General features: G+C 44.2%; 1 protein-coding gene across 1 annotated transcript in view; it reads left to right on the forward strand.

Moving 5' to 3' along the window:
• LOC134319209 (cytosolic carboxypeptidase 4) overlaps window positions 1-12427 on the forward strand; it is a 49123-nt gene that overhangs the window by 33695 nt on the left and 3001 nt on the right. The window contains exons 19-22 of the mRNA XM_063000257.1: window positions 933-1062; window positions 3167-3298; window positions 3520-3696; window positions 8837-9000. Of these exons, the coding sequence (XP_062856327.1) occupies window positions 933-1062; window positions 3167-3298; window positions 3520-3696; window positions 8837-9000 (603 nt within the window). The remainder of the gene's footprint in view (window positions 1-932; window positions 1063-3166; window positions 3299-3519; window positions 3697-8836; window positions 9001-12427) is intronic.

Below are 12427 nucleotides of genomic sequence, written 5' to 3' on the forward strand. Positions count from 1 at the left end.
TGATGTTCCTCCCTCCATTCTAAGGAATCTAAGGAATAGAGGGTTCTAAGGATTCTTCATTAATGCTAAAGTTACGCCCTCTGCTGGCTGATCGATGGTGCTGCACAGAGACGGGGGATAATAGAGATCAGTGCGTGACTAAATCCGGCTTGCTCTCATCCGGACTATAAGCCTCTCTCGGACACGCCCGGTTTCTCCTCCTCCCACCCTCACCGCTTATAAAGATCCCTCAATTTGGGGTGCGTTCCAGTGGATGAACCCAAACCCCCGTCCTTCACGTTCCTGGTCTCGTTCCTTCCTTCTGAGTCGAGTTTATTTTGTATTTTGTACGTTGGCGCTCGGCTGAGGGAGGAAGAGCAAAACCAGTTTGTGACCCCATTAAACCGGGAGACAAAAACCAATTCAGCTTTCAAACTGCAGGTCGCTGTGAGCTCGGGAGTCAATTGAACTCCTGAACTGCTTTGAATTTGCGTTCGGTGTGTGTGTGTGTGTGTGTGTGTGTGTGTGACAGTGTCACTATCTCCTGAACCCCAGCACCCTCAAAATAATTCCTCAGGAGTCTTTAATATAAACGTTCCAGACAGAAAAGCTTCTCACAAGACTTTGAAAAGAGGCTCAGTCGGTGTTCCGGTTCATCCCAGAGCTGTTGAGTTAATTTGGAACACTGACTGTGAGCCAGACCTTCTCGTTGAATAGATAGGCATAAATTCCCACAGGCACACTTGATCCTTGAATGTAAAACTCTATTATGACAGGCGAGTTCTCCGGGCCCGAACTCATCTGAGATGGACCGGACGACAGCAGAACTGTTGCTGCAAAGTCAGAAGCCAAATTCAATCATTAGAAGGGGCGTCCCAATACTTTTGACTGTATGTTTTTGTATGTTGTATATTTAGTATCCTGATCTGTCTCTGGTTCTTCTCTCCTCACAGTCACCGCTGCTCCCTGAGCGCCGACGATCTGAACCGGCAGTGGTTGAAGCCCGACCCGGTCCTCAGTCCCACCATCTACCACACCAAAGGACTGCTGTACTACCTCCGCAGCACCGGGAACCCGCCGCTGGTACGAGTCCGACGTTTGTGCATTTGATCAGAACTGTTAACAGTTTGTACAAGAATTTCTGAGTGAAACATTTCTGGTGAAACATGCTGATTCAATTCTCTCAGATTCCTCTGGATTCTACAGATCTTTTAATAATATCATGTCCTGTAGAGGGTGAAACTGTGTTAAAGAGCTGCTGGATTATTCATTATAAATGTCCCAACCGAAGATGGGACTGAAACTAGGATTGATACTGGGACTAACACTGGGTTTGATTATGGGATTGATACTGGGGTTGATACTGGGATTGATACTAGGGTTGATACTGGGATTGATACTAGGATTGATACTAGGATTGATACTAGGGTTGATACTGGGGTTAATACTAGGATTGATACTCGGGTTAATACTAGGATTGATACTAGGGTTGATACTGGGGTTAATACTAGGATTGATACTAGGGTTGATACTGGGATTGATACTGGGATTGATACTGGGGTTAATACTAGGATTGATACTGGGGTTGAAACTAGGATTGATACAGGGTTGATACTGGGATTGATACTGGGGTTAATACTAGGGTTGATACTGGGGTTAATACTAGGATTGATACTGGGGTTAATACTAGGATTGATACTAGGGTTGATACTGGGATTGATACTGGGGTTAATACTAGGATTGATACTGGGGTTGATACTGGGATTGATACTGGGGTTAATACTAGGGTTGATACTGGGGTTAATACTAGGATTGATTCTGGGATTGATACTAGGATTGACACTGGGATTGAAACTAGGATTGATACTGGAATTGATGCTGGGTTTGATACTGGAATTGATGCTAGGATTGATTATGGGATTGATATTGGGATTGATACTGGAATAGATGCTGGGATTGATACTGGGATTCAGCCCCGGTTCTGGACTGTGTTGATTGGGGGGGCAGTGATAAAATCTGGGCTGGGCAATGTCCACCCCAGCGCCCCCATAGCGCCGGCCCTGCTAAGATTGATACTGGGATTGATACTGGGATTGATAATGGGATTGATACTAGGGTTGATACTGGAATTGATACTGGGATTGATACTAGGATTGATACTAGGGTTGATACTGGGATTGATACTGGGGTTAATACTAGGATTGATACTCGAGTTAATACTAGAATTGATACTGGGGTTAATACTAGGATTGATACTAGGGTTGATACTGGGGTTAATACTAGGATTGATACTAGGGTTGATACTGGGATTGATACTTGGGTTAATACTAGGATTGATACTGGGGTTAATACTAGGATTGATACTAGGGTTGATACTGGGATTGATACTGGGGTTAATACTAGGGTTGATACTGGGGTTAATACTAGGATTGATACTAGGGTTGATACTGGGATTGATACTGGGGTTAATACTAGGGTTGATACTGGGGTTGATACTAGGATTGATTCTGGGATTGGTACTAGGATTGATACTAGGATTGACACTGGGGTTGAAACTAGGATTGATACTGGAATTGATGCTAGGATTGATTATGGGATTGATATTTTGATTGATACTGGAATAGATGCTGGGATTGGTACTGGGCAGTGATAGCTCAGTGGTTAAGGTACTGGACTAGTAAACAGAAGGTTGCCGGTTCAAGCCCCGCCACCACCAAGTTGCCACTGTTGGGTCCCTGAGCAAGGCCCTTAACCCTCAACTGCTCATCGTGTTCCGCTCATTGTGTAAGTCGCTTTGGATAAAAGTGTCTGCTAAATGCTGAAAATGTAAATGTAAATACTGGGATTCATCCCCGGTTCTGGGGGGGGGGGGGCAGTGATAAAATCTGGGCTGGGCAATGTCCACCCCAGCGCCCCCATAGCGCCGGCTAAGACTGATACTAGGATTGATACTGGGATTGATTATGGGATTGATACTGGGATTGATACTGGGATTGATACTGGGATTAATACTATGGTTAATACTAGGATTGATACTACAATTAATACTGGGATTGATACTGGGGTTGATTATGGGATTGATACTGGGATTGATACTGGGGTTGATACTGGGATTGATTCTAAATTAGCAAGTTTTTAGTATTTAGATGTGGGTTTTTTAACTCGGCTCTGTCTCGGGTTGCTGCAGGTCTTTTGTGACTATCACGGACACTCGAGGAAGAATAACGCGTTCCTGTACGGCTGCAGCGTGAAGGAGACGCTCTGGCAGTCCGGGTCCACCGTCAACACCAGCTCACTGAAGGAGGATCCTGGGTACAGGGTGGGTACCACATACACAAAGCACCACATACACACACGTCTGCACACACACACACACACACACACACACACACACACACACACACACACACACACACACAAACACATACACACACACACAGACTTGAGGAAACCCACACAGACACGGGGAGAACATGCAAACGACCCTCACACTCCACCTGGGAATCGAACCCAGGACCTTCTTGCTTGTTTTTCTTTCAGACGATCGCTAAAACCCTGGACCGAATCGCTCCGGCGTTCTCCTTCAACAGCTGCAACTTCCTGGTGGAGAAGTCTCGGGCGTCGACGGCGAGGGTGGTGGTGTGGCGGGAGATGGGGGTTCTGAGGAGCTACACCATGGAGAGCACCTACAACGGGTGCAATCAGGGCATCTACAAGGTCGGTCAGGAACATGCATCTCGTTATTATTTCTTTTATGCAGCTTAGTCATAATCAGTTCCTCTTCCTGTGCTGGAGACCCCGATGGTGTACGAGGAGGGGATGTTCTCCTGACACGCCCTCCCTTCACCGACCAGTTCCTATTCACCTGTACGGAGAGTCACGCCCTGATCTCCACGTTCCTCCAGGCACCTCGGGCTGCTAACCAGGGTCCTTACACAGCCTCGAAGACCCCGCCCACTTTTTAGTCCCATCTTTTCCCACCCAGCAGACTAGCGGCCGATTGTAGGGGACGCCCGGCTGACCGGTAGCAGAGCTGAGATTCGAACTTATTCGAACTCTTTTGGAATTTGTACATAATTCTGAATCCTTTAATTATATTATGGACGGTAGATGGTGAGATCTGTAAATTCCTTGTGATTGCAAAAATGCTAACGCTCATTTTATACCAAATCATGGCAGCTTTCTGGTTATAATTTGCCCCGTCTTAACTTTTTTTGGAACCTAAAATTAGGAATACACCGGTACCTTAAAACTGGATGTCAGTCGGTTCTGGGAGTGGCGTCGAGTTTTAAAGATGTCAAGTTTCAAGGTATTTTTCCCCATAAGGATGTTTGGGAAACCTGTTAATGCATCCATGGTCCCGTGGAGCTGCTGATATTTTAGTCTCATGTAAAATAATGAGGCTGTTTTTGACACTTAAACACTGAAAATAACACAAATATAATATAAACACACTGAAATACAATTACAAACAGTTAAATATCAATAAAAATACAATAAAAGCTGCACTTTAGTTTTACTTCTTTATTGTTTCCTGACGCTTCTTAATGGTGGAGATGATGGATGATCTTGGAATACCGTATTCCCTTCAGCACCGGCACATTCACATGAGAAGTGACAAAACCGCTTCTGCGCCGCTGTGCCGTTATTTCCTATGAAGTGTGACGGCGGTGAACAAAACTCACTGTGACTTACTGTAGTAAAACAGCGAGTGAGGAATGTGATTAGTGGAGGAACTTATGAGCAGTAATAATGAAGAGAAGTTTAGTGCTCCTGTCTCCTTCTTTTACTACATTAAACCACGTTAAGCTTTATTCTGAACCAGAAGTGTTTTAGACTCTGGGAGAAGCTGATTCTGATTCTCACCATTTCTCAGAAGCTGGAGCTGTAACACAAGTTTAAAAGTGAAACAGGGAGGAGAATCCAGATAAACACAGATACATGTGGAGCTGTAACCCTGGATCTGACGCTTATTCCACACTGATGCAGATTCAGATCAGATTCACACGCTGATCCGGTTTTACTGAACAAAGCAGCGGTCCCACACATGTCCAGTTTAAGGTACAAATTTCTCCACAAAGGGCTTTCAAGTTTCAAAGATTTCGAATTTAGGGGACATCGAGTTACAAGGTACCGCTGTATATATAAGAAATCAGTAAGTATATTGTGTATATATCAATAACATATCTTCTTTGTGCAGATTACAAATCATCTCTTTTTGTTTAAATTGATATTTTCCTGCTGTCCCAACTTTTTTGGAACTGATAACGTTATTAATATTATTTCCTCCCTCCGCTGAATCCTGGTGGAGCTGTGAAATCATTCCGGCTCCTTAACGGTGTCCATATTTGCGCTGTTGGGGTAAAAAAACCCCTGAAATGCTTCATTAGGACTCAGACATATTGTGAGCAGGTGGAGCCGCAGATGCTCGATGTTCGGGTCGAGGCCTGATTGATCGCGGATTAAAAAGTGCCGGTGAGGAGCGCTCCTCCGCCACGGAGCTCATTCACGCTAATAAGAACAAGGCCAAAAGTATTCGGACGTCTCAGAGTGACTGACCTCTGTGTCTGGTTTGCTCAGTCAGCGTTGAAGACCACGCCCCGTTTTAAGTCCGGTCTTTTCCCACCTGGCAGACTAGTGGCCGAGTTTGTCCGCTGCACTGTCTGCAGTGCCAGTTGTGCCTGCTAGGGGGCGCCCAGCCGACCGGCAGCAGAGCTGAGATTCGAACTCGGAGAGTCCAGAATCCTTTAATAATATTATGGACTGTAGATGGTGAAATGTGTAAACTTACACTAATGCTGGTAATATATTGACAGTATATTTATATATTTATTAATTTTTCATTGTCATTTAAGCTAGAGCAGGGGCAGGTGTAGCCTAGCGGTTAAGGTACTGGACTAGTAATCAGAAGGTTGCTGGTTCAAACCCACCACTGTCAGGTTGCCACTGTTGGGCCCTTGAGCAAGGCCCTTAATTCTCGATTGCTTGGACTGTTTGCGTCTGTATTTCGGTTTAGATAAAAGCGTCCGCTAAAGGTTCTAAATGTACAGTGCCTTGCAAAAGTATTCAGCCCCCTTGAACTTTTCAACCTTTTGCCACATTTCAGGCTTCAAACATAACGATATGAAATTGTAATTTTTCGTGAAGAATCAACAACAAGTGGGACACAATCGTGAAGTAGAACGAAATTTATTGGATATTTTAAACTTTTTTTAGAAATAAAAAACTAAAAAGTGGGGCGTGCAATATTATTCAGCCCCTTTACTTTCAGTGCAGCAAACTCACTCCAGAAGTTCAGTGAGGATCTCTGAATGATCCAATGTTGACCTAAATGACTGATGGTGATAAATAGAATCCACCTGTGTGTAATCAAGTCTCCGTATAAATGCACCTGCTCTGTGACAGTCTCAGAGTTCTGTTTAAAGCGCAGTGAGCATCATGAAGACCAAGGAACACACCAGGCAGGTCCGAGATACTGTTGTGGAGAAGTTTAAAGCCGGATTTGGATACAAAAAGATTTCCCAAGCTTTAAACATCTCAAGGAGCACTGTGCAAGCGATCATATTGAAATGGAAGTTGTATCAGACCACTGCAAATCTACCAAGACCCGGCCGTCCCTCTAAACTTTCAGCTCAAACAAGGAGAAGACTGATCAGAGATGCAGCCAAGAGGCCCATGATCACTCTGAATGAACTGCAGAGATCTACAGCTGAGGTGGGAGACTCTGTCCATAGGACACAATCAGTCGTACACTGCACAAATCTGGCCTTTATAGAAGAGTGGCAAGAAGAAAGCCATTTCTCAAAGATATCTATAAAAAGTCACCTGGGAGACACACCAAACATGTGGAAGAAGGTGCTCTGGTCAGATGAAACCAAAATCGAACTTTTTGGCCACAATGCAAAACGTTATGTTTGGCGTAAAAGCAACACAGCTCATCACCCTGAACACACCATCCCCACTGTCAAACATGGTGGTGGCAGCATCATGGTTTGGGCCTGCTTTTCTTCAGCAGGGACAGGGAAGATGGTTAAAATTGATGGGAAGATGGATGGAGCCAAATACAGGACCATTCTGGAAGAAAACCTGTTGCAGTCTGCAAAAGACCTGAGACTGGGACGGAGATTTATCTTCCAACAAGACAATGATCCAAAACATAAAGCAAAATCTACAATGGAATGGTTCACAAATAAACGTATCCAGGTGTTAGAATGGCCAAGTCAAAGTCCAGACCTGAATCCCATCGAGAATCTGTGGAAAGAGCTGAAAACTGCTGTTCACAAACGCTCTCCATCCAACCTCACTGAGCTCGAGCTGTTTTGCAAGGAAGAATGGGCAAAAATTTCTGTCTCTTGATGTGCAAAACTGATAGAGACATACCCCAAGCGACTTGCAGCTGTAATCGCAGCAAAAGGTGGCGCTACAAAGTATTAACGCAAGGGGGCCGAATAATATTGCACGCCCCACTTTTCAGTTTTTTATTTCTAAAAAAAGTTTAAAATATCCAATAAATTTCGTTCTACTTCACGATTGTGTCCCACTTGTTGTTGATTCTTCACAAAAAATTACAATTTCATATCGTTATGTTTGAAGCCTGAAATGTGGCAAAAGGTTGAAAAGTTCAAGGGGGCTGAATACTTTTGCAAGGCACTGTAAATATAACAGTAACTCCTCTGAGAAGAGTGTGGGAATTTGTGCCAGTATTTGTGACAGTCATGCTGGAACAGGAGCGGGCCTTCCCTAAACTGTTGCTGCAAAGTTAGAAGCATTTCCTTTATATAATTGATTTATTAGACCTGAATGCGGCAGAAACATGACGCTGAAAATTATGACACTGGTTTGCATATCACTACGTCGTCTTTTCTTTGTGATGGTTGGCTGCACAGTCCTCGGTCCTCCACGTCTTTCCACGAGTCCCGTCATAACCCTGCATCACCACACGCCCAACGAAACGTAACTCACTGGACTTAACGTGGTTCAGGAGCTGCTTTTCTGTTCTGGCGCTTCCATACACTCGTTTAGTGGTGATCATCTTCCTCAGCAGTTTTTATCCTCTTGGTTCCTCTTAGGCTGAAATTAATAAGCGTGACTTTAATTAATCGTAAAGTTTTCAATTACAGGCAAACACACGGAGTGTCGGCAGGGTTCTGTAGATCAGATCAGGTTTAATTCTATTCGCTGAGGTGAAATAGAATCAACGGACTCGTCTCAGATCCAGTCGGAGCGGTCGATAGCTCATGTTCTGAACAGGGCAGTTCTCACACAGATCTTTCCAGACATGGATTGGACGTTAATACCACCCGTACATTACATGGTCAGAAGTATCAGGACGAGCGTTTCCGAGCGTTTCTTTCGTACCGAGGATCTGCAGAAACTCGTCACCCCGCCACGCCCACGCTCCCGCTCTGATCTCATTAAGATAGTTTCCTCACAACAGCTTGATTTAGTCCCGAGCTAAAAAAAGGGGCGTAAATGGAGCGAGCGTTTAATTCGAGGGGTTGGAGAAAGTCGCCGATGTGAGGAGATTAGAGCCGCCGCCTCAGCGATGCAGATAAGATTACTTTCATTTGTTAAAGGTCGATGTGCATCAATAACCCCCCACCCCCCAGAAAACAATCGCTACCGTCTCACTTCGCCTGAGAGCAGAACATCGATTTTACATTACAGGGCCAGAAGTATGTGGACGCCCTTTAGAGCGATCGGATTTAGCTGTTTATGCCCCTATATATGGGTGACTTGCATATATGTGAAGGTACTGTTGATGCAGAGCCGTGTATTGGGACTTTAGGAGATCCGTATGGCGCACAGAGAGTCACACACCAATCTCTGTTTTGGGTTTATTTTTGGGGTGTTACAGGGTCTGCAGACGGGGACGCGAGAGCTGGAGGAGATGGGCGTGAACTTCTGTCAGAGTCTCCTCACACTGAGGAAGAACTCCATCAACTACAACAGCCGCCTCATCAGCCACGCAGCCGCCATCCTGGACATGGACAACAGCCTGATGGACCACAAGTCCCACAAGTCAGTGCTTTATACCATCTACCTATCAGACTACACATCCCATAATGCACTGCTTTATACCATCTACCTATCAGACTACACATCCCATAATGCACTGCTTTATACCATCTACCTATCAGACTACACATCCCATAATGCACTGTTTTATACCATCTACATAGCAGACTACACATCCCATAATGCACTGCTTTATACCATCTACATATCAGACTACACATCCCATAATGCACTGCTTTATACCATCTACATAGCAGACTACACATCCCATAATGCACTGCTTTATACCATCTACATATCAGACTACACATCCCATAATGCACTGCTTTATACCATCTACATATCAGACTACACATCCCATAATGCACTGCTTTATACCATCTACATATCAGACTACACATCCCATAATGCACTGCTTTATACCATCTACATATCAGACTACACATCCCATAATGCACTGCTTTATACCATCTACATAGCAGACTACACATCCCATAATGCACTGCTTTATACCATCTACATATCAGACTACACATCCCATAATGCACTGCTTTATACCATCTACATATCAGACTACACATCCCATAATGCACTGCTTTATACCATCTACATATCAGACTACACATCCCATAATGCACTGCTTTATACCATCTACATAGCAGACTACACATCCCATAATGCACTGCTTTATACCATCTACATAGCAGACTACACATCCCATAATGCACTGCTTTATACCATCTACATATCAGACTACACATCCCATAATGCACTGCTTTATACCATCTACATATCAGACTACACATCCCATAATGCACTGCTTTATACCATCTACATAGCAGACTACACATCCCATAATGCACTGCTTTATACCATCTACATAGCAGACTACACATCCCATAATGCACTGCTTTATACCATCTACATATCAGACTACACATCCCATAATGCACTGCTTTATACCATCTACATATCAGACTACATATCCCATAATGCACTGCTTTATACCATCTACATAGCAGACTACACATCCCATAATGCACTGCTTTATACCATCTACATAGCAGACTACACATCCCATAATGCACTGCTTTATACCATCTACATAGCAGACTACACATCCCATAATGCACTGCTTTATACCATCTACATATCAGACTACACATCCCATAATGCACTGCTTTATACCATCTACATAGCAGACTACACATCCCATAATGCACTGCTTTATACCATCTACATAGCAGACTACACATCCTATAATGCACTGCTTTATACCATCTACATATCAGACTACAGATCCCATAATGCACTGCTTTATACCATCTACATAGCAGACTACACATCCCATAATGCACTGCTTTATACCATCTACATATCAGACTACACATCCCATAATGCACTGCTTTATACCATCTACCTATCAGACTACACATCCCATAATGCACTGCTTTATACCATCTACATATCAGACTACACATCCCATAATGCACTGCTTTATACCATCTACATAGCAGACTACACATCCCATAATGCACTGCTTTATACCATCTACATAGCAGACTACACATCCCATAATGCACTGCTTTATACCATCTACATAGCAGACTACACATCCTATAATGCACTGCTTTATACCATCTACATATCAGACTACAGATCCCATAATGCACTGCTTTATACCATCTACATAGCAGACTACACATCCCATAATGCACTGCTTTATACCATCTACATATCAGACTACACATCCCATAATGCACTGCTTTATACCATCTACCTATCAGACTACAGATCGAGCTACAGAGAGATGAAGAAAATCTTGGCCTTATTGAACAGCTTTGGAATGAACTGGAACATCATTCGAGGCTAAACGAGCACAAATCCCCACAGACTCACTTCAAAGTCTCTCTCAGAAGGGCGGCGGCTGTTCTAGATGAAAAGATCACACAGAGGCGTCACTGTTTTTGAAAACGGGACGTCCGATTAGCTCCTGCTCAGGTGTCCGGATACTTTCGGCTGTGTGATTTTCACCTGTTTCTCTGCAGCATGAAGTGATTTTACTGCCTGAACACAGTGAACTCGATGTGTTTATTTACGGCGCTTTAGTTAAGAACACAATAATTACGCTCGTCTCCGCCGGGGGTCCCGGGGAACTGCAAACCGATCCATAATTATAGATTCCTCAGATAATTATGATTTCTTAGCTGAGCCTCGTAAACGTCCGTGTTATTCAGGCGATTCAAAACGACGCAGGATGAACGAACGCCGCGAGGTCTGGAGGGCGGAACCCTCCGTTACATACTGGAAACCACAACAATAAATCTATAAAACCAGTTTGAAGACGCTGGGAGAGCAGCTAAAAAAAACAGTGATTCCTGACCTTCTGCAATGCCATTTTGGGTCAGCAGAGGGGGCACGGAGGTTACCTGACCTTAAAAGAGGTGCTTGCTCCAGGTGGAAGACTTTCTATGTCCATATACGTTTACATTTTCAGCATTTAACAGACGCTTTTATCCAAAGCAACTTACAACAGTATACAGTCTAAGCAATTGAGGGGTAAGGGCCTTGCTTAAGGGCCCAACAGTGGCAACCTGGCAGCGATGGGGTTTGAACCAGTGACCTTCTGACCTTTTAGTCCAGTACCTTAACCACTAACCACTTAACCACCTTAACCACACATACTGGTTCCTCTTTTTCAGACTTGCCAGCTCCTCTCTTGGTGACCCGTTTTCTCTGTGGCCAAAAGTATGTGGACGCCCGGACATGAGCTTGGTCCAAATGGTTCCTGACCATGGGCATTGATATTGAATTGTCCACCTTGTTGTTTGAGGCTACAAGAGCCTCCACTTGCTAGAAAGTCAAAGGTGTTTGGAGTGTGTCTGTGGAAATTTGTGCCCTTTCAGGCAAAAGTGCATTTGTGAGGTCATAATTATGTGCATTATACAGCCAAAAGTATTCGGACGCCCGACTGTGAGCTTGTCCGATGTCCCGTTTCAGCTAGAACACCAGCCGCTCTTCTGAGAAGCTTCTCACCAGACTTGGAAGTACGTCTGTGGGAATTTGTGCCCCAAGCACCGATCCCTCCATACCAAACTTCAGGAGCAACTAGAGGCAGTTGTATAAACTATACAGGCCAAAAGTATTTGGACGCCCGACCCTGAGTTTGCTAGAAAAACAGCCGCTCTTCTGAGAAGCTTCTCACAACACTTTGGAGTGTGTCTGTGGGGATTTGTGCCCGTTCAGATGACAGCGCTTGTACGTTGACATTCCGGTTCATTCCAGAGCTGTCCAGTAGGGGCACAGTCATGCTGGAGCAGGAAAGGACCTTCCCTAAACTGTTGCTGCAAAGTTGGATTGATTTATTAAACCTGTTAGCTTGTTGTGGCTGAAACACATGACTTCAGAAATAAGAATTGGCGTCCCAATA

The sequence above is a fragment of the Trichomycterus rosablanca genome, chromosome 8, assembly GCF_030014385.1.
Source record: "Trichomycterus rosablanca isolate fTriRos1 chromosome 8, fTriRos1.hap1, whole genome shotgun sequence".
Classification (NCBI taxonomy): domain Eukaryota; kingdom Metazoa; phylum Chordata; class Actinopteri; order Siluriformes; family Trichomycteridae; genus Trichomycterus; species Trichomycterus rosablanca.